The sequence below is a fragment of the Corythoichthys intestinalis genome, chromosome 9 (assembly GCF_030265065.1).
Source record: "Corythoichthys intestinalis isolate RoL2023-P3 chromosome 9, ASM3026506v1, whole genome shotgun sequence".
Classification (NCBI taxonomy): Eukaryota; Metazoa; Chordata; class Actinopteri; order Syngnathiformes; family Syngnathidae; genus Corythoichthys; species Corythoichthys intestinalis.
Genome location: NC_080403.1, coordinates 55744693 through 55768062, shown reverse-complemented (window position 1 = coordinate 55768062; position 23370 = coordinate 55744693). Strand labels below are relative to the sequence as shown.

Below are 23370 nucleotides of genomic sequence, written 5' to 3'. Positions count from 1 at the left end.
GATTTATCACGTACAGATTAACCCATTTCAACTGCCCTCCCTCTTTGCCTGTAGTTTACAAGTGAGGCTAGCTAGCTAAGGTTAACCATTGAGAAAATAGCGACTTTAGAAAGCAAAAAAAAAAAAAAAACAGCATATTCAGTATCAATACTTTGAAAAAAACTGACTTGCCTTTATGAAAATGCCAAGAGCAAACACGCCGGAAGTGAGATATGGTGTAGAAAGTCGTTTCACCGCTGCGACCCAGGCCATCCGACACCGCTTCGTTAGTTCCTCAACCTGCTGTCTATAACCTCTTTTCCAAGAGGGAAAACGAAAAAATCTTACGTCGTGGTCAACTTTGCTGCCATTTTTGTCGTGTGATTTAGTATGGCAGCCTTTCAAACAACACGAGTGTCCCATTTATCAAAGACAATGATGAAAGCAAAGACGATTCTCACTGCTCAGTTGTTTACAATAAGTGTACACTCAAAATGGCGATTCAACCCACAATTCACTGCGGCTTTTGACAGCGTTACGTCACCTGACAAAGACCGATATTTAATTCGAATCTTTTTACTAATTGAATTACGCAGGTTAATTGATTAATCGTTGCAGCGCTAAAAAATATAGAAGGAATATTATAGATGGCTTTTGCATTACATGCAAAGCTGCCATTAATTATTATTTTACTTAATTTAACATAATACAATGTGCGCGTTGTGACGTGCCAACTGCCTGTCAGTTTGCATTCAGGTATAATTTTTCCCACTGCTTCAATGTCACGCGAGATTTCCGACGTCAACTCTCGCGCGGTGTCAGTCACGGTGCTACGGAGCCGGTAGTCGGTGACTCGGTGATCCATTTCTCGTCATTGGCGTAGGCTACACGTTCACCGCCTCGGTTCCGAAAGGCCGGAAGAAGAGGACGCTCCACTGCAGCGACCGCCGCCGGGGGCTCGTGTCTGTCGGCGTTAAGAGCCTTCGGTCTCCCGTCGGACCTTTCGCGGCTCTCGGTTCAGGTCTGTGTGTCCATCCGGCCGCCTGGTGGTAGTTAGCATGCGCGGCTCTCTCCGCCGACCACCGGGAGGAGCTGACTCTCTTCTCGGCCTTCTCTTGCAAACGTGACACTGGCCGGCGTCAACGTGTTGTGCTCTTCGTTGCGTTAAAATGACACTAATACGACCGTAAATGAGTGCTGTTTGAGCGGACACGACAAGTTTGTAGCTGCGCGAGTTTCAGAGGCGGTGGTTAGCCGAGTTAATGCTAATGCTAATGGTCAACAGTTCGGTGTGAGATAGGGTCAGGTGTTTGTTGACAAGCTACAAGTCTTGTTTATGACCTCAAACTTCGACAATGGGAGATTTTTCGTGAATATATATATTTTTTTAATTAAAGTCTTAAAGTTATTGTTCTGGGTCTTTTGGGACAGTTTGATTTGGTTGAAACTGTTGAAGGTTTGAACAATATCAAATTGAAACTTTGTAACACTAAGCTAAAGTTTGTCAAATGTTAAAGATTTGACGATTTACATGATTTACGTTTTTGTTATGCTCAAACTAATATTTTTTTCAGTTTTGACTTTAGTTTTCAAATTTGCGTCGGAGCTGTGTTTACTAGTGGAAAACACTCAGGTGACTTCAAGTTACGCTCTGAGACCCCAAATTTGGCCAAATTTCAAAATTGTCCTATATGTATGTATGATACGTCATTGAAAAGCTTAAAAACTCAATTTTTCTGGGGGAAGAAAAATTTTAAACGGGAAGGCATTTAAAAAAAAAAAATTAAACCCCTAAAACTCTAACTCGAGGTGAGAGCATAATTAAAGACACCATGATTTTAACGAGATAATATCGCATACTCACCTTGTTTTGATCCACATACTCTGTGTACCATATCTCACTAAGTGTCAAGACCAGGGGTCCCCAAACCTTTTCCTGTGAGGGCCACATAACTTTTCCCTTCTCTGATGAGGGGCCGGGGTCAGTTTGTAACAGAAAAGGTGTGACGATTGCAGGAGTGCCGAAATGTAAAGATTTATTGTTTTTCAGAAAGCCACAATCAAATAACCCTTTCTGGATTCTTCACGGAACAAAAGTAAATAAAATAATAATATAATATAATAATAAATAATAATAACACTATTAATTAAATAGATCATGACCAAATAACCCTCTCTGGGTTCTTCACAGAAAAAAGCCAGGAAATTAATAACACTATGGGGGGGATATATATAGTGGGGAGAACAAGTATTTGATACACTGCCAATGGGAAAACCCATTGGCAGTGTATCAAATACTTGTTCTCCCCACTGTATATATATATATATATATATATATATTTTTTTTTTGTTCAGGGGGCCGGACCAAATGTGGAGGCGGGCCGTATCCGGCCCGCAGGCCGTAGTTTGGGTACCCCTGGTCAAGACACAGCTGTGAATGGCCACAGCCGGACTTTTTGGGGATTTTATTGGTGAAACACGGAAATATAACAAGGGTCGCGATGCGGAAATCGCAGACATCAAGGAGTGGTCGAGATTTTCTTATTCAAATATTTACCCTTTTAAACTTTTTTTTTTTCCAATTTTTCCTTGTTTGGATCGATTATTTATCATCTAAAATATCAGGGAAAATGCGACAGTCACAAACAAAAAATACAATAAAGCGATAGTTATGAGGTAGCTAGCCGTGACCTAGTTACACTTTTTTTCATTGTGATGTAATTTGTTTAAAAGTTTAAAATATGCGAGTGAATAATTTCATAAAGTCTTTTTTTTTTTTTTTTACAAAATATTAAGACATCAATTAATGATTCATAGCTAAAAATTATAGACATTTTTGAATAGTTAATATAATTACCTTCTTTTTATGGTGGGGTTGAAAGAAAAGCGGTAGCGCGGTGTCTGTAAACGGGGATCTCCAGGGTAAAACAGACAAAAATAGTTCAGGGGCTTAATGCGCTATGAAACTGCTATGGCAGTATATAGACATATTGTTTTATCAAGTACAAAAATTCTTTTGGCTTAAAATCAGCAGTGTATTTTAAAGAGGGTTGTAATCACAAACTGCTTTTTCAGCCTTGTGTTTTCCGCCATATGTATAGTTGTAAATGCTTTGTTTTTATTTTATGGATTCATTAGATTTATTCATAGTCAAGTGTGAAACTGAGCTGTACCTAACAAGCCATCAATCTAGTCATAAATCTTGTTAAGTAGTTTTTCAGATTTGTAGATAAAGCCGTTTTGCACGAATATAAACTGACATAGCACAATTCAACACAAGGTAATTAATTGTGCTTTACATCACACTAAAATCCGCAAGAAACCATTAAATGTTGATTATGATTTAATTAACACCTTCATTAGGCAAATTACTATTTGTTGTCATTGAAAAAAACTTTTATTTTAACCCCTGGTATTATCCATACAAAGGTGGACATCACTTTTTGGCTAATGTACACACTATGAGCCACAATATTTGCATTTGGTACAGATATGCATTCTACATGATCAAAAATGTTATCCCCTCATTCTGTGGATGTCAGGTTTCAGTTATAATTGTTATTTTATGATTAATCATTTTTTTATAACACAAATTAATAAATAACAACAGATTAGTTACATCTTAATAAAAATGAAATTGATGCCTTTAAAATGATTGAAAACGTTATTCATTAGCCCCTCCCAGTCAAAACGGATTAGACATCTAGCACCGTCAATGGCAGCTAATGAGTTTAATGAATGCTCTAAATAATATGCTGGCCAATGTCAGAAAAAGACAAAAATGTTCATCATCTAGATTACATCTACTTTCACTTTTTTCTTTATTTTTTTTTTCATACTATTTGTCATTAGTGTTGTGTGTACAACCCCTAGCAAAAAGTATGGAATTGGACGAGCACTCACTCAGATATTTTATTATGTAGAACAAACTCGGATAAAAAGCTTGAAAAAAATAATGAATTAGTTCAAAAGTGCAACTCTTTAGCATTCAGAAACACTAAAACAAATGAATAAAAAACATTGTGGTGGTCAGTAAATGTTACTTTTATAGCGCAAGTGCAGGGAAATACACTAGTATATGGAATCACTCCATTCTGAGGAAAAAATATGGAATCATGAGAAACAAAGAAATAACAAAACACATCTCTAGTATTTAGTAGCACCGACTCTGGCTTTTATGAGAGCTTGCAGTCTCTGAGGCATGGACTTGATGAGTATTCTTCATCAATTTGGTGCCAACTCTCTTTGATTGCAGTTGCCAGATCATCCTTGCAGGTCGGAGCCTCGCTGTGGACCTTTTTTCTTTTTTTTTTTCAATTTCCACCACAGGTTTTTTTTTTTTTTTTTAATGGAATTTTATTGTCATCATCATCGGTATCATTAACAATCATTGCAATTACAAAATGTGATTATGATTTGCCCGAAGGAACCGAAGAAGACGACAAAGCCGGACGAGATAAAGCATATGCTTATCAGTTTCCCGTCCCCCATACAACTAAAGACGCACATTCAGGCATGGAACATACATCAAAACTGTAAAATAACACAGTCAAGAATCTGGGTTTGGTAACTAAGCGTCCAGTCAAGCATCTCGATTAATTTTTGGGTGTACAAGGTTATGACTTTGTCATGTCCCTGACATTTTTGCATCTGTTTGCTGTGGAACAATTTTGTTGTGGCTATGTGTGTGACATGTTATCACAGCTGGTGTGAGTAGCGACTCAAAATGCTTCTCTTATAAGTCTCTTAAAAGGATACATTGCTGAGGTGTACATGGTGGCAACAATTGGCGCACACAAGGTCACTGTAATAGTTTCATCAGACATGAATGTATGAGAAAATCAAACAACATGCGGTACGTATTTTATCCCAAGATTAATACCTCCACAACGAAAACATGCTTATTATTCGTTTATACAGTATCTTTTCCATATACTCAGTAAACTAGACATTTGAATCAGGAGCTCGGTAGACGCAGCAGATAAATATGTTTTTACAATTGGGGATTAGGAGTTCAATTGTAATACATTCCAGGAGATTGTCAATCATAATTGCAACACCCCCTCCCCCCTTAGATGCCCGATGCTTTGTGTCATGTTATGTCCGTGCAATTTAAAGTCAGAGCCTTTGTTGTCTTTGGTAGATAATCCTTAATGTGTTCAAGATTCTTGTAACTCCTGCCGTTGATAAGTTTCAGCTTACCGTCCACATCCACGAGTTGTTATACTGGTCGGCTGTGTAGTAGCTACAGTTGTCCAGCTATTGTAGTCAGTTGGTCAAAACTCGTAATAGCTTTAATCTTCATATATTGCGTCTTGACAAGGATCCTGCAATCCGAGACCCAGGTGTTGGCTATTTTCCCAGCTTTCTTGAGTTGACGTGCTTTGCTTGCATTTTCGGCATTTCGGCGAGTCAAGTTGTCATTCAAGAAAATCTTCGACCCTTTCAGGTGGCGGCGCTGGTTAAGCAGGGCAGTCTTGGTCTTGTGGTCTCCCAGCCTCATGAGCACCGTCGCCGGTCCTCTCCCCCAAGATGGGAGCAGAAGGCAGCGACGGATGTCCAGCGGTTCCATGTTTATTCCATACTCTTTCAGCTTAGCAATTGCCAGTTGCGCCACTGTGTCCCCTGGGCCAGGCGTCAGTTGTCATCCAGAAATGATGAGCTCATTTGCGCGTCGGCACTGGTCGAGGTCGTCAGCCAAAATTTCCAGCTTCTTGATGCGAACATCTCTCTCCTCGACCGCCTGCTTGAGTTTCTCGTTTTCAGCGCGAATTAGATGGCGCTCTCTGACGATTTCTTGATTCTGGTTTTGAATCAAGCCAGTCAAGGAGACCTCCAACTTCTGTGTGGAGGATTTTATTTCATCCAAGTCTCCAGGTTTCAAATTCTTTGGAGCCATACTGGGAGTCGAGCTTGCTGGCCCTGAGCGCTTATTGGTTAAGATAAGAGAGTGCTTCAGAGTGCGTCTGTACGCGTTGGAGACTGAGCAATTTAATTTAGTTTTCAATAGGGTTGAGATCTGGGCTATTTGCAGGCCATGACATTGACTGGATGAGTCTTTTTCCAACAAATGCTTTAACAGTTTTAGCTCTGTGGCATGATGCATGGTCATCTTGGAAAATGACAAACATATTTTCATATGAAGGGATAAGAAAGCTGTCTAAAATTTAAATGTAAGCTTGTGCATTTATTGAAGATTTAACCACAGCCATCTACTGTATCTCTCCCCAGTGCCTTTGCTGCCTGAAATGCAGCCCATGTCATCAAGGACTGGGGGAATTTTGATGTTTTCTTCAGGCAGTCATCTGTATAAATCTCACTGGAACGGCACCAAACAAAACTTCCAGCTTCATCACGTTGTCTAATGCAGATTCTTGACTCATCACTGAAAATAAACCTTCATCCAGTCATTCACAGTCTATGATTGCTGCTTCTTAGCCCATTGCAGTCTTGTTCTTTTCTGTTTAAGTGTCAGTGAAGGTTTTCTTTTAGCTTTCCTGTATGATAATCTCATTTCCTTTAAGCGATTTTGCACAGTTCTGTCACATACCTTGACTTCAGCTTCCTTCCACTTCTTCTTAACTTGTCTTGTTGTACATCTTCTGTTTTCAAGAAATATGGCCTTTAGTTGTTTGTCATGATGTTTGGATGTCTACCAGTACGCTTAACTTTGTCAACCTTGCCATTCAGTTTGTACTTGGTCCAGATTTTTGATACAGCTGACTGTGAACAGCCGACATCTTTGGCAACCCATACGTGTAGCGTTACCTTCTTCAAGAAGTTTGATAATCCTCTCCTTGGTCTCAAGAGACATCTCTCTTGTTGGAGCCATGATTCTTGTGAATGTACTTGGTCCAGCAGCCCTCCAAGGTGTGGCACGGTTTTTAACTGCTGACTAACGAGCAGATCTAATCAGACGCAGGGGCCCAATTAAGGAATAGAAATTGACTGGATGTGTCTGTATTTTCTACTGAAAATGTCTGAGTGAGTGCTCGTCTGAGACTAATGGTTCCATACTTTTTGCTAGGAGTTGTAGTATAGAGAGGTAGACCGATTATGGATTTTCAAAGACTGATACTGATTTGAAAAGAGCAATAAAAGGCCAATTCTGTAAGCCGATATTTTAGTCCGTTATACTTTTTTATGAAGCACGTTGATTATGAAAGGCAACAGAAGCACTCATTGTTAAATGTGTAGATTAGAAGTTAAATGTTTCTTCTCTTTCTTCTTATTGTAACACTGGCCACTAGGTGGTTCAAAATCACAGTTAACAAAGATGATCACCCAAACAGTGAACATTGCAGTTTTTCTGTTAGATCGGCTAATGTTGGCCCATCTTGAAAAAAGTCCAAATTTGAGCTAGCTGCTACATCATTCACCTAAACAGTCACTATAACATTTATACTACTATAACGGCTACATTTCGGCTGATTGCTGATTTTGAAAAAAGCCCACATATCGGCCAGATATATTGGCTGGCTGACCTATACGGTGGGGCAAATAAGTATTCAGTCAACCACTAATTGTGCAGGTTCTCCCACTTGAAAATATTAGAGAGGCCTGTAATTATCAACATGGGTAAACCTCAACCATGAGAGACAGAATGTGGGAAAAAATAACTGAAAATCACATTGTTTGATTTTTAAATAATTTATTTGCAAATCATGGTGGAAAATAAGTATTTGGTCTATACCAAAAGTTCATCTCAATGCTTTGTTATGTATCCTTTGTTTGCAATAACGGAGGCCAAACGTTTTCTGTAACTCTTCACAAGCTTTTCACACACTGTTGCTGGTATTTTGGCCCATTCCTCCATGCAGATCTCCTTAGAGCAGTGATGTTTTGGGGCTGTCGTTGGGCAACACGGACTTTCAACTCCCTCCTCACCCCGTGGCGTCAAAATGATAACAAGAACAGGGAGCAAAAATCCCAGAACCACATGGGGGGCCTAGTGAATGATCTACAGAGAGCTGGGACCACAGTAACAAAGGCTACTATCAGTAACACAATGCGCCGCCAGGGACTCAAATCCTGCACTGCCAGACGTATCCCCCTGCTGAAGAAAGTACATGTCCAGGCCCGTCTGCAGTTCGCTAGAGAGCATTTGGATGATCCAGAAGAGGACTGGGAGAATGTGTAATGGTCAGATGAAACCAAAATAGAACTTTTTTGGTAGAAACACAGGTTCTCTTGTTTGGAGGAAAAAGAATACTGAATTGCACCATACCCACTGTGAAGCATGGGGATGGAAACATCATGCTTTGGGGCTGTTTTTCTGCAAAGGGACCAGGACAACTGATCTGTGTAAAGGAAAGAATGAATGGGGCCATGTATCGAGAGATTTTTGAGTGAAAATCTCCTTCCATCAGCAAGGGCATTGGAGATGAGACGTGGCTGGGTCTTTCAGCATGACAATGATCCCAAACACACAGCAAGGGCAACAAAGGAGTGGCTTCGTAAGAAGCATTTCATGGTCCTGGAGTGGCCTAGCCAGTCTCCAGATCTCAACCCCTATAGAAAATCTGTGGAGGGAGTTCAAAGTCCGTGTTGCCCAAAGACAGCCCCAAAACATCACTGCTCTAGAGGAGATCTGCATGGAGGAATTTGCCAAAATACCAGCAACAGTGTGTGAAAAGCTTGTGAAGAGTTACAGAAAACGTTTGGCCTCCGTTATTGCCAACAAAGGGTACATAACAAAGTATTGAGATGAACTTTTGATATTGACTAAATACTTATTTTCCACCATGATTTGCAAACAAATAATTTAAAAATCAAACAATGTGATTTTCTGTTTTTTTTTTTTTTTTTTCCCCACATTCTGTCTCATGTTTGAGGTTTAACCATGTTGACAATTACAGGCCTGTCTAATATTTTCATGTGGGAAAACTTGCACAATTAGTGGTTGACTAAATACTTATTTGCCCCACTGTATCAGTCGACCTTTAGTGTAGAATTTTAAGTATGAAAATGAGACTTTTAAAGGCAGAGGTGACCGCAAAAACTCAAAACTAAAGTCTATAATATAATTTAGGTGGTGTCCAACTCGGGACCAGCGGGCCAGCCGGGGCTCCATGAGTGCGACGGGGCAGCAGCACGGGGGGGTCCTGCGCTCCCGGCGGGGGCTCATCCGGGAACCCGGACCGGGCACCGGCGTGGAGGCGAGCTGCTGGCTGGCGCCCGGAGTGCTGCGTAGGTTGGTCGAGCTGCCGTCTCCCCCCCTCTCCAGGCATCAGCTCAAAAGGCTGGAGGAGCACCGGTAACGCCGCTTTGTAGCATATATTCTTACTTGGCTACAGCCGGCTGAGTGTCCGATGGATGACGCAGGTACAGCAGTGCCGGATGCTCACTGCTGGAGCCTCTGATGCAGCGTTACTGGGAGTGGCTGGTGGCTCGCGTCCCCGCCTGGATCGCGCCTAACCTCATCACCATCGTCGGCCTGGCCACCAACATCTTCACCACCTTGGTGTTGGTCTACTACTGCCCCACCGCCACAGAGCAGGTCAGGAAACCGGAAGGTGTTGTGTGTTTCAGTTCATTACATTTTAAAGGGAACCACGGACAGAAAGACTTGTAGTTCTTAAAAGATAAATGTTAGTATGAGTTATAATAATTTGACATTCAAACCCTTCTTAATGTTTTATATATACAGTGTATTGGACAGTGCTGTTGATATTTCACAAAACGAGCAGGAAAGGAATTAAATGAAGGTCTCCAGCGGGATTCGAACGCGCATTTCCCGTGCGACAGATGAACGCGTAGACCACAGGACTATACTTTCATGTGACATTATAGTCATGATTTACCTTATAAAGCAATCACAACCCACATGCTTTGTCTGTCTGTGCGGTAAAACTTGAAAGGGAAACGCAACTGAAAAGAAAGTGCGGCTGGCTTAACCATCAAATTAGAAAACGTGGCTCACTTCAAACCGCAAGCAGACAACAATAACATGTGGATTGTGTAAAACGGTTTATTGAACACACATAAAACACGTTATCGCGAAAAGGGAGACACAAAAGGGTCCGTAACAGGAGGTCGGGATCAATTTAAAAAAAAAATAAAAAAAAAAAACGATGGAAATCCGCGGTGAGAGGCAGACAAACAAAAAAAATATAGCAATGATGCAACTATCAACGTAGGGATATACAAACTGTCAAACTGCAGCAAGTCAATATCTCGGCAAGCCGCCTAGGATCGGTTTAAAGACATTGCTGGAATTGGATGCAGGTACGTTGTCCCTGTACATCTTTGTAACGATCATTCTGGGAGGAAATGAGCATTATCTGACACAATTGCAGGGGTGCCAATACTTTTGGCCAGCACTGTATATATTGATATATTTTGAACCCCTTCATACTGGAATTTACAGTTAAAAAAATACAAAAACCACTGGAGGAATGCATAAGTACATAAAAATGATATTAAAAAAAATAGAAAATTACATTTAAAACTACAGCAGGAAATCATAAAAAGATAAAAATGACATAAAAGTATGGAAAAAATCAAAAATCGCCTTTTTTTTTCTCAATGATCCAATTTTATTTGTTTTATTTTAATGTTTTTTCCCCCTAATTTTTAACGTATATTCTTCCAAATAATTTTCTTTTGTTTATTTTTATGTACGTATTGTACGCATTTCTCAATGCTTTTTAAAATACATTTGTTTACTTGGTGGGGCGGGGGTCGAAAGATCGCTGCCTGCTCCCTGTGTCAAATTGGATTGGACATCTATCACCGTCAATGGCAGTAAACTAGTTAAATGCCCTTGAATATTTCATTCTCAGGCTCCGCTGTGGGCATACCTGATGTGCGCAGTCGGGCTCTTTGTGTACCAGTCGCTTGACGCCATTGACGGGAAACAGGCCAGGCGCACCAACAGCAGCTCTCCACTAGGGGAGCTATTTGACCATGGTTGCGACTCCCTCTCTACAGGTGAGTAACGTGCGTTTCCTTTCTAACGTACGCCGTTTGTAAACTCGACTTGTTTGTTTTTCGTAGTGTTCGTGGTGTTGGGAACGAGCATCGCCGTGCAACTGGGCACCAACCCCGATTGGATGTTCTTCTGTTGCTTCGCCGGCATGTTCATGTTCTACTGCGCCCACTGGCAGACGTACGTGTCGGGAACGCTGCGATTCGGCATGTGAGTACAAGATGGACGTCAATGACACTGAAACATGCAAGAAGTGTTTTTAGTATTTTGCTGCGTTTTATCATTTAGCATCGACGTGACCGAAGTACAGCTTTTCATCATAAGCATGTACCTGCTAGCCGCCGTGGGAGGCTCCGCCTTCTGGCAGTCACTGGTAATGCACTCAAAATATAGATTGTTCATCTCCCAAAAACTGGAATAAAAATGACACTTTTTCCCTGTCCTCCTCCAGATTCCAATTGTGAACGTCCAGGTGAAAATGATTCCTGCCGTTTTCACGTTTCTAGGAGCGATTTTTTCCTGTACCAACTACTTCAGGGTTATTTTCACTGGAGGTGTCGGGAAAAACGGCTCTACCATAGCCGTAAGTCTGGCCGTCTTTGGGAATTTGATTTGAAAATTCAGCCCCTGAAGCCCATATCACCTAGATTCATGAAATTTGATAGGCTTGTCCATCAAGAGAAGACCCACAAAAAAGTCTCTAGAAACCATGCAAGAAAAGTCACAGGGAATCAGCCATTTTGATTTGAAGTGGCTGTTTTAGGTCCATGCTTACCATTTTTAGAAGCCTTTGAGGGTTTGTAAAATTCAGCCCCAGAAGCCAGTTTAATTTAGATGCATGAAATTTGGCAGACATGTCTATTGGGAGTAGACCCACAAAAAAGTCTCTAGCAGCCATGCCTGAAAAGAAATAGGAAGTCTCAAATTTCTATTTAAAGTGGCTATTTTTTTGGATCAGGATTGTCATTTGAGAGGTCCTTGGATTTTTGGAAAATTCAGCCCCTGAAGCCCATTTGACCTGGCAACTTAAAATTTGGTAGACTTGTCCATCAGGAGAAGACCCACAAAAAGTCTCTAGAAGCCATGCCAGAAATGTCACAGAGAGTTCGCCATTTTGATTTGAAGTAGTACTTTTTGGGTGATGTTTGGAACCTTCAGAGGTCCTTTTAGGTTTTTGGGAAATTCTGCCCCGTAAGCCAGTTTGACCTAGCAACATGAAATGTGGTAGACATGTCCATCAGGAGAAGACCCACAAAAACGTCTCTAGAAGCCATGCAAGAAAAGTCACAGGAAGTCAGCCATTTTGATTTAAAGTGGCTGTTTTAGGTCCATGCTTATCATTTTTAGAGGTCCTTTGAGGGTTTGGAAAATTCAGCCCCTGACGCCAGTTTAATTTAGATGCATGAAATTTTGCAGACATGTCTATCAGGAGTAGACCAACATAAAAGTTTGTCGAAGTCATGCCTGAAAAGACATAGGAAGTCTGAAATTTCTATTTAAAGTGGCTATTTTTTGGATCAGGATTGTCAATTTGAGAGGTCCTTGAATTTTTAGAAAATTTAACCCCTGAAGCCCGTTTGACCTAGTAACTTGAAATTTGGTTGACTTGTCCATCAAGAGAAGACCCACAAAAAAGTCTGTAGAAGCCATGCCGGGAATGTCACAGGGAGTCAGCCATTTTGATTTTAAGTATTACTTTTTGGAAATGTTTGGAACTTTCAGAGGTCCTTTTCGGTTTTGGAAAATTCAGCCCCTGAAGCCCGTTTGACCTAGCAACTTATAATTTGGTAGACTTGTCCATCAAGAGAAGACCCACAAAAAAGACTCTAGAAGCCATGCCGGAAATGTCACAGGGAGTCAGCCATTTCGATTTTTAGTACTTTTTGGAAATGTTTGGAACTTTCAGAGGTCCTTTTAGGTTTTTGGAAAATTCAGCCTCTGAAGCCAGTTTGACCTAGCAACATTAAATATGGTACACATGTCCATCAGGAGAAGACCCACAAAAAATGTCCCTGGAAGCCATGACTAATAAGACATAGGAAGTCTAAAATTTTCATTTAAAGTGGCTGTTTTTTGGATCACGGTTGTCATTTTGAGAGGTCATTGCAGTTTTTGGAAAATTCAGCCCCTGAAGCCTGTTGGACCTAGCAACATGCAATTTGGTAGACTTGTCCATCAGGAGAAGACCCACAAAAAAGTCTCTGGAAGGCATGCCAAAAAAAAAAAAGTCACAGGGCGTCAGCCATTTCGACTTTAAGTAGTACTTTTTGGAAATGTTTGGAACTTTCAGAGGTCCTTTTAGGTTTTTGGGAAATTCAGCCCCGGAAGCCAATTTGCCTAAGCAGCATTAAATTTGGTAGACATGTCTGTTCGGAGTAGACCCACAATAAAGTCTTTTGAAGCCATGCCTAAAAAGACTTAGTCCAAAATTTTCACTTTAGTGGCTATGTTTTTTTGGATCGCGATTGTCATTTTCAATAGGTTCTTGAAAAATTCAGCCCCTGAAGCCCATTTAGCTTAGATTCATAAAATTTGGTTGACTTTTCTATCAGGAGTAGACCCACACAAAAGTCTCTTGAAGTTATGCCTGAAAAGACATAGGAAGTCTAAAATTTTCATTTAAAGTGCCTTTTTTGGGCATGATTGTCATTTTGAAGGGTCCTTGGAGTTTTTGAAAAATTCAGCCCCTGAAGACCGCTTGACCTAGCAACTTGAAATTTGGTAGACTTGTCCATCAGGAGAAGACCCACAAAAAAGTCTCCAGAAATCATGCCAGAAAAGTCACAGGTAGTCAGCCATTTTGATTTGAAGTGTTAGTCTCAGGTCATGTTTGTAATTTTTAGAGATCTGTTGAGTATTTTGGAAATTCAGCCCCAGAAGCCAGTTTGAATTAGCATCATGAAATTTGGCAAGCCAGTCTGTCATGAGTAGACCCACAAAAAAGTCTCAAGAATCTATGCTTTAAAAGCCACAGAAAATCCACCATTTTCACTTGAAGTGACAGTTTTAGAGTATGTTGGGCCACTTCAGGGACTCTTAAAAAGATCTTATAAAACCTCATCTGATTGCGACTAAATTTGACTCAGTCTTCTAGACAGTCATTTCTAAATTGTGACTACAACAACTTAACTTTGCGTTGTCATTTCTGATGAAGGGGCCATCCCACACTGAAGAGATTCACAAGCCCTCCATTCGGACACAAACGTACACACGCAGTAATTTTGCGGTGACGTACGTTTCAACTGCGTGTGTGTTTTTGCTTGTGTTGTCGTCAGGGAACCAGCGTGCTGTCTCCCGTGCTGCACATCGGTTCCGTCATCGTTCTGGCCGTGATGATTTACAAGAAGTCAGCCGTTCAGCTTTTCGAGAAACACCCGTGTCTTTACATCCTGGCCTTTGGCTTCGTCTCTGCCAAAATCACCAATAAATTAGTCGTAAGTCAAACAGACATTTTTTTTTTTCCAACTCGTCTCGGGTGCCTCATCTGCACGAAGCACGTGCAGATGCCTTCACAAAGAACACATGAGGGAAAAAACTTTGGTTGAACGAATTTGGGTTGAGAAAAATTAGCTAAATTGAGTGTTTTCTGCGTTCTCAGGTAGCACACATGACAAAAAGCGAGATGCACCTGCACGACTTGGCCTTCCTGGGACCGGGACTCCTCTTCCTCAATCAGTATTTCAATAGTTTTATTGACGAGTACCTGGTGCTGTGGATCGCGCTGGTGAGTCTTCAATGCTGGGTTAGTGTGGCCAAAAAATCAAGACATTTCCAAGAATTAAAGCCATATACTCTATTTTTTTTTTTAGACAAAATTAGGACGGGTGTAGTCAGTTGTTTTGAGGAAATGTAACAAAAAAAAAAAAAAATTATAGTTTTTTTAATGAGAGGAAACATATTTTTGTAGGGGACAAAGTCAGCAAAATATCTACTTAAGAGAAGAAACATTTTGTATATTTGCTTTTTTTAAAGTTGTACAATTGTAGCAGTATTGTATTTTTGTATTATTTAAAAGTTTTTTTTTTCCTTTGATAAAATTATTGTAGTTATATTATTTACATATACAGCTAGTCCCCGGGTTACAAATATGTTCCGTTCCTAGGCTGGCTACGTAACCCGAATTTACGCGCAAGTCGGAATTAACCCTTTACACTCAGAGCATTTTTGTGGAATGAGGGACTGATTTTTAGTATTTATAAACTAAAAAAACATCTTTTTATTCCAACAATGTATCACAAAAGTGAGTACACCCCTCGCATTTCTGCAGATATTAACTCATTCACTCCCAGCCATTTTCACCAGTGCAACCCCCTTCGCTCCCAGCCGTTTTACTGGATTTTGACTGATTTTGCAAGGCCCACAGAAAATTCTGTACTGTTGCTATATAAACATGGAACCCACCAAAAGAAAGATTAGACTCACTTCTTTCAGCAGGAGAAAAAAGTTAGTTCATACCTTTTTCCATTCTTTAGAAATCAACATTAGAAAATAGCTTAGTTTGAGCAATTTTCCAATTTCTGATGAAAAAACTGAGAAATTGAGCTTTTTGTGAAAGCATACATTTCAAACATAACTTTGACTTTAACACAGCTATTTTTTGCTGTAGTTACATCCCAAAGATCTGAATGTTTTCCTTTTACAAAATAAAATAAACAACAAGACAAATAGAGCTTTTGATAGCAAAATAACAATTTAATCACACATAACTAACTGAGAGATGACGCTATTGTGGCCGCGACAGCCAGGATAAACTTTTCGCTCATCACCGCCTGTCTCTGTTCGGCGAGCAGCACGTACTCACGGTATCGTCCGCTGCACTGGTGGTCCCGGTCGTTCTGCTCGGTCGTCCAGCGCCTGGCATCCCGGGCGTCCTCCCAGTTGTTCTGATCGGTCGTCCTCCGCGGGTTGCTGACCGCCACTCTATATCCTGGCCAAAAATGACATCTTTATAACGAGTACAACATACTTGATGGCCCACAGAAATCAAAGGGATGCCGGCTTCTCAGAGTGTACAGCGCAGAGTGTAAAGAGTTACGTACCCCTAAATACCTCCTAAATCTCAAAATACCGTATTGGCCCGAATATAAGACTATATTCGATTATATATATATATATATATATAATTATAAGATGACCCCCTCTTTTTCAAGACTCAAGTTTGAAAAAAGACATTTTGAACACCTAATTAATTTTTATACAGAAAATAATTACAGTACATCTGAAACAGATGATTATAACAATTAGAGGTGTGCAAAATTTCCGATTCTTAGATTATTCGCGATTCGGCAGTAGAAGATTCGAGAACGATTCACAAACATCCAAATTCCGATTATTGAAATATACCAAGTAAAGCGGAAGTACAAAACACTCAGCGCGCCGCGCGGTCAATAAGGAATGGAGCGAGAGTAGCTAAACATCATGCTTCTCATTACCCGGCCCCTCAGGTAATGCCAATGCTCAACTCACGGCTCTAGCTCAACTCATGCCACGAGATAAAAAAACGCAACAAGATACCTGACTGCTGCCGAAAAGCTGCTACAAAGTACATCTAGATAATGTTACGGTAGATATCATTTATATAGGACTAGATGCAATATGGATTCGGTAGCGTTAGCAACTCACCTACAAAAAGCTAGATGCGCGCGTTAGTAAATGGCCGCCATCTTAAAGCAGTACACCTCCCTGCAATTAACTTTTTATCTAAAATACTCCTAAATCGGTAAAATATTGACTTGAATCTATCTTTAAAATAGTTTTAAAACTTTCACATGTCGAAAGTAGACAAAAGGGAAATTATGGAATAACGGGAGCAATTTGACAACTTTAACGGTTGATTCACAACATCAAATTAAGTGAATATAGTTTAAAGCTGCTGATACAGAATGGGGACTGGAGTTTTTTTATTTACTGTTATTTTTGTATATTTGTTTACTGCTATATGTTAACTTGATACTGAAATAGTAGTTTGGTTTAGCCTGAGAGTATTTTGAACAATTTTGGAACTAATGTACAAAACATAAAAAAATTTTAAAAAAAGGAGGGGGGTGCATCAATAATCGTTTTATAATCAAATCGGAGCCTCTGAATCGTAATCGTAATCGAATCGTCAGGTGCCCAAAGATTCCCAGCTCTAATAACAATATATTTGAGAGAAAAAGCATGTTATTTTGCCTCATTCAAATCTTAATATCTGAACATTTAAATATGTAAGCTAAAGTGCAATCACATTCGTAAATGAATGGCTTCTGGTTTTTGAAATGTTACTAAACCAATCTATTGTAATAAAACAACAAAATTGCAATAACTGCGTTAACCCTCAAAGTGAAGTCTAATTGTAACTGTATTCTTGAAACAAATCTGAATAAGAAAAAACATTGCAGTAAAATAATGCAAACTGGTTACACTAAAAAGAGTAGTTAAGATCTGTCATGACAGAACATCGCTTCAATGATATCTGGCGCCATCTAGTGTCGTGAATGGGTATAATGTCTAGACCGCGAATATAAGACGACCCCCACTTTTTCAGTCTTACTTAAATGCAAAAACCACCGTCTTATATTCGGGCTAGTACGGTAACTATCCAGAAACATGTATTATACATCATATTAATAAAACAAAGTAAAAATTAAGACGCATGAGACACTGTTACGCGACAAAAAAAAAAAAAAAGACTGGAGACAAAATGACGGACAACAGTCTGCCGTCGTAAAGTTGAAATAACGTAGGTTAGGTACGTCGTAACCCAGGGACTACCGGTGTAGTATATATATAAAATACCCTTTAGCACTTGTCATATTTGACCAAACAAATAGACTCTTGGGCTTTAAGACCACTTGAGAGCAAATGAACCACCATAAAGCTTTGAACCAATTGGCTGCAAAGCTTCATTGCTTCAAGAAGCTTCATTGTCCATCAGTGCTCCAGCTCTCACTTTCCTTAGGAGAGACAGAAAACCTCTGCTGCCACCTGCCGTCAACATTGTTCTACCAAAATATTGCAACTCTTGCCTCCCAGCATGCTATGCGGCGCTGAGGTTATATATTTTCTGTTCTGTGCTAATTGTTTCTTCAGTTACTGTTTTAGTTGTTTCATCAATTGCTAATTATGCTATTTAGTTTGTTATGTGATCATTTTAGTTTTGTTTTGAAACCATGACTTTGACCTTTGATTTAATGACGTCCTAGTTATTACCTGTTTATGCTTGTGTAGTCATAGGCGGAGTTTGACTTTTGGGCCAGGGGGGCACAACATGTTGATGACCTCAAAATGCAGTGTCAGCAATAAAATTAACTTACAAGAATATGTATAAAAATAAGTTGAAAATTAGCTTTTTTTTTTTCCCGGCATTCTTGAGGGGAATTCTAAATCAGGCTGCTTAGGACAGCTATACTTTTCGCCAACATCGTCATCCATTGAATATGATATGCCCGCCGGTGTCGTGCCAATGTAGTTACCCGAGTCAAAAATTGTATCCCCTGGGTGGAGCCATATGGAGGTAGATTTGTGTCTTCATTATCCGATCAAAAAAAGTGTTTGAATGCAAAAATAAATTTGAAACTCAAAAAAATGCATTTGAAAGCTATTTTTCTTTGAATTTTTGTTTAGATTGAAGTCTTTTTTTTTTTTTTTTTTTTTTTTTTTGATTGAAGCAACTTTTTTGATTGAAGTAATTTTGTTTTGCGTTTGGGCCACATTTTGGCTAGGACATAAAGTATGTGTCTTTATTATTCAATCAAAAAATAAGTTGCTTCAAACAAAAAATATATTTTTTCAAACAAAAAAATCACTTCAGTCAAAAAAAAAAAGATACATTTCAGTTATAGAAAGAAAGTTTTTGAATGCGAAAAAATATTTGAGACTCGAATATTTGCATTTGAACACTTAACTTTTTTATTGAAAAAGTTTTCTTTGATTTTAGCAATCCTTTTTGTTTTTGGTCCATATTATGGGTAGGACATTTGTGTCTAAATCATTCAATTCCCCCAAAAATGTTTTCAAACAAAGAAAAAAATCTTTCGAAAAATAAAATTCCCCTCCCCTATTTTTTTTTTTTAAATAATATGCAAAGCAAATGACCATCTAAGTTGCTAGTCACATGATCTGTTTGAAAAATAATTTGGACCCATTATCAAAATCTTTTTTTTTTTTTCATCTACTTCATTTTTGTTGTTTGCTTTAATGCTTTACAACTTTTATACATATAGAGGAAAGTCAATTACATGCAATGACACTTTTTGGCCACCAGGGGGGGAGGCTGGCCCCCCCTTAAACTCCGCTTACAGTGCCTTGCAAAAGTATTCGGCCCCCTTGAACCTTGCAACCTTTCGCCACATTTCAGGCTTCAAACATAAAGATATAAAATTTAATTTTTTTGTCAAGAATCAACAAGTGGGACACAATCGTGAAGTGGAACAAAATTTATTGGATAATTTAAACTTTTTTAACAAATAAAAAACTGAAAAGTGGGGCGTGCATTATTATACGGCCCCCTTGCGTTAATACTTTGTAGCGCCACCTTTTGCTCCAATTACAGCTGCAAGTCGCTTGGGGTATGTTTCTATCAGTTTTGCACATCGAGAGACTGACATTCTTGCCCATTCTTCCTTGCAAAACAGCTGGAGCTCAGTGAGGTTGGATGGAGAGTGTTTGTGAACAGCAGTCTTCAGCTCTTTCCACAGATTCTCCATTGGATTCAGGTCTGGACTTTGACTTGGCCATTCTAACACCTGGATACGTTTATTTTTGAACCATTCCATTGTAGATTTGGCTTTATGTTTTTGATCATTGTCCTGTTGGAAGATAAATCTCCGTCCCAGTCTCAGGTCTTGTGCAGATACAAACAGGTTTTCTTCCAGAATGTTCCTGTATTTGGCTGCAGCCATCTTCCCGTCAATTTTAACCATCTTCCCTGTCCCTGCTGAAGAAAAGCAGGCCCAAACCATGCTGCTGCCACCACCATGTTTGACAGTGGGGATGGTGTGTTCAGGGTGATGAGCTGTGTTGCTTTTACGCCAAACATATCGTTTTGCATTGTGGCCAAAAAGTTCAATTTTGGTTTCATCTGACCAGAGCACCTTCTTCCACATGTTTGGTGTGTCTCCCAGGTGGCCTGTGGCAAAATTTAAAGGAGACTTTTTATGGATATCTTTGAGAAATGGCTTTCTTCTTGCCACTCTTCCATAAAGGCCAGATTTGTGCAGTGTACGACTGATTGTTGTCCTATGGACAGACTCTCCCACCTCAGCTGTAGATCTCTGCAGTTCATCCATAGTGATCATGGGCCTCTTGGCTGCATCTCTGATCAGTTTTCTCCTTGTTTGAGAAGAAAGTTTGGAAGGACGGCCGGGTCTTGGTAGATTTGCAGTGGTCTGATGCTCCTTCCATTTCAATATGATGGCTTGCACAGTGCTCCTTGAGATGTTTAAAGCTTGGGAAATCCAAATCCGGCTTTAAACTTCTCCACAACAGTATCTCGGACCTGCCTGGTGTGTTCCTTGGTTTTCATAATGCTCTCTGCACTTTAAACAGAACCCTGAGACTATCACAGAGCAGGTGCATTTATACGGAGACTTGATTACACACAGGTGGATTCTATTTATCATCATCGGTCATTTAGGACAACATTGGATCATTCAGAGATCCTCACTGAACTTCTGGAGTGAGTTTGCTGCACTGAAAGTAAAGGGGCCGAATAATATTGCACGCCCCACTTTTCAGTTTTTTATTTGTTAAAAAAGTTGAAATTATCCAATAAATGTTGTTCCACTTCACGATTGTGTCCCACTTGTTGTTGATTCTTGACAAAAAAAATAAATTTCATATCTTTATGTTTGAAGCCTGAAATGTGGCGAAAGGTTGCAAGATTCAAGGGGGCCGAATACTTTTGCAAGGCACTGTATGTGCGTAGTTTTTTTTTTCAAACTCTATGCTTTTTGTTACATTTCGTATCAATATTTTTGTCTAAAATCTAGCACTGTGTACTAACGCGACGTCCATGTTCGCAGGCGCTGTCGTTGTTGGACTTGGTGCGTTACTGCGTGAGCGTCTGCAACCAGATCGCCGGTCACCTTCACATCTTTGTCTTCAAGATCAAGCCTTGCTCGCTGCACTGAGCGCAAACTAACATCCATCCGTCCCCGCCGTCCGTCCACGTAGTCCGCCAAGCCAATGTCAGGACCGCTCATGCGATTGTACCGGAGCGTTACTACCTGTCGGTGTTTGTTTCAAGAATTCAGGTGCTACTATAACACACACGTACAGAAATGGGAAAAAAAATGTTGAAAAACGCGTTGCTATTCATAACCACAAATCATTTTTGTTACTTTTTTGCTACTGTAAATAGTTGGCTTTTTATTGGCTTGCGTTCTCATTTCAGCAACAGTTTCTAATTCATGTCTAATGTTGCAATGACCACTTATTAGGTGTACATTTGGGGGGTTGGAATGGGTTATTTTATTTATTGTCAACATGTGTGTATGGAGGTTGTTTTTTTTTTTTTTGTGCCAAAATAAATAAATATAACGCCTATTAAGTAGATCTGTCTACATAGGAGTGAGTGAAAGTGTAAAATGATGCCTGACGTTATCGCCTGATTCACTTTACGTCGTTCTTGACTTCATTTTATGAAAGGCGGCGCTATGTTGACTCTTTTTGGAATGACATGAATAGAAAATAATGTGAAAAAAAATGCTATCAAGTAATAAAAGAAACTCAATACAAATGCCATTTTATATATACATATATATATATATATATATATATATATATATATATATATATGGCGGGGGAAAAAACAGGTGACTTGAAGTTCCGCTCTGAGACCCCCAATTTGGGCAAATTTCAAAATTGTCCGATATGCATGTGTGATACATCATTGGAAAGCTTAAATCTCAATTTTCAGGTGGAAGAAAAATTTGAACAAGAGGATAAAAAAATAAAATAAAATAAACTGCAAAACCCTATCAGGAGGTGAGAGCACGCGAGAGCAGAATTACAGTTGCCTGGCACGGCCAGACTGTTCTCCCTGTATTTTTCAAACACTGAGAGAAAAGTCTGGGAACCATCCCATTAACGGCCTCTCGAGCAGGTACAAAATCAATCGACAAATCAGATTCGTTTATTTGCGTGACGTGTTCTTAACGAGCAACGTCACTCTTGCGCGTCGGAAGTCGTCTTCACAACAACACAGACGGTGAACAGGAGAGCCGAGAATATGTTCCAATCCACGGTAAAATCAGTTTTGAATTACCAAAAACACGAGTCATTGACAACAGTCTGTCTCGCGCTAGCCATGTTGAATAAACTCCGCTCTCCTCGTATGTTTCCTTTCGTGCGCAAGTCCCTCGTCCTGCCCTCGTCGTTTTACTAACGTCACGTCTGCCCGTCGCTGATTGGTCCACTCCGCTGTCTGTTTGCTGTGACTTGCTCCGCCCTGGAAATTGTATCCGCTGAATGGTGGCCAGACTCAATAGCTGGAACAGCGGTGAGTCTGGTGTACCAGGCAAGAATTACAGAGGCCATGATTTTAACGAGATATTATCGCATACTTAACTTGTTTTGATCCAAAAACTCCATGTAGCATGTATGAGTGTCAAGACAGCTGTGAATGGCCACACCTGGATTTACAGTGGGGCAAATACGTATTTAGTCAACCACTAATTGTGCAAGTTCTCCCACTTGAAAATATTAGAGGCCTGTAATTGTCCACATGGTTAAACCTCAACCATGAGAGACAGAATGTGGAAAACCCCCCAAAAAATCACATTGTTTGATTTTTAAAGAATTTATTAGCAAATCATGGTGGAAAATAAGAATTTGGTCAATACCAAAAGTTCATCTCAATACTTTGTTACGTACCCTTTGTTGGCAATAACAGAGGCCAAACGTTTTCTGTAACTTTTCACAAGCTTTTCACACACTGTTGCTGGTATTTTGGCCCATTCCTCCATGCAGATAACCTCTAGAGCAGTGATGTTTTGGACAATGTGATTTTCTGGGGGTTTTTTCCCCACATTCTGTCTCTCATGTTTGAGGTTTACCCAGGTTGTCAATTACAGGCCTCTCTAATATTTTCAAGTGGGAGAACTTGCACAATTAGTGGTTGACTAAATACTTATTTGCCCCACTGTATTTGGGATTTTATGGGTGAAACATCGCAGACATCAAGGAGCGGTCGAGATTTTCTTTTTCAGATGGTTACCCTTTTAAATATACAGTGCCTTGCAAAAGTATTCGGCCCCCTTGAATCTTGCAACCTTTCGCCACATTTCAGGCTTCAAACATAAAGATATGAAATTTTATTTTTTTGTCAAGAATCAACAAGTGGGACACAATCGTGAAGTGGAACAACATTTATTGGATAATTTAAACTTTTTGAACAAATAAAAACTGAAAAGTGGGGCGTGCAATATCATTTGGCCCCTTTACTTTCAGTGCAGCAAACTCACTCCAGAAGTTCAGTG

At 39.8% G+C, this 23370-nt stretch overlaps 1 protein-coding gene across 1 annotated transcript; it reads left to right on the top strand.

Moving 5' to 3' along the window:
* Positions 1-787: 787 nt before the first annotated feature.
* cept1b (choline/ethanolamine phosphotransferase 1b) lies at positions 788-21492 on the top strand. Its single transcript, XM_057847135.1, has 10 exons — positions 788-1000; positions 9011-9235; positions 9304-9478; positions 10764-10911; positions 10978-11119; positions 11198-11282; positions 11361-11492; positions 14185-14343; positions 14508-14633; positions 20914-21492. Exons 2-10 carry the CDS (start codon positions 9051-9053, stop codon positions 21019-21021), a joined length of 1260 nt encoding a protein of 419 aa, XP_057703118.1. The 5' UTR covers positions 788-1000; positions 9011-9050; the 3' UTR covers positions 21022-21492.
* Positions 21493-23370: the final 1878 nt, after the last annotated feature.

Bases quoted from the DNA above. Each gene is read 5' to 3' on its own strand.
- cept1b (XM_057847135.1), top strand. From the start codon at position 9,051: ATGAGTGCGACGGGGCAGCAGCACGGGGGGGTCCTGCGCTCCCGGCGG. The intron at 9,236-9,303 runs GTAACGCCGCTT...TGGATGACGCAG, and splicing joins AAAAGGCTGGAGGAGCACCG to GTACAGCAGTGCCGGATGCT. The intron at 14,344-14,507 runs GTAAGTCAAACA...CTGCGTTCTCAG, and splicing joins AAATCACCAATAAATTAGTC to GTAGCACACATGACAAAAAG.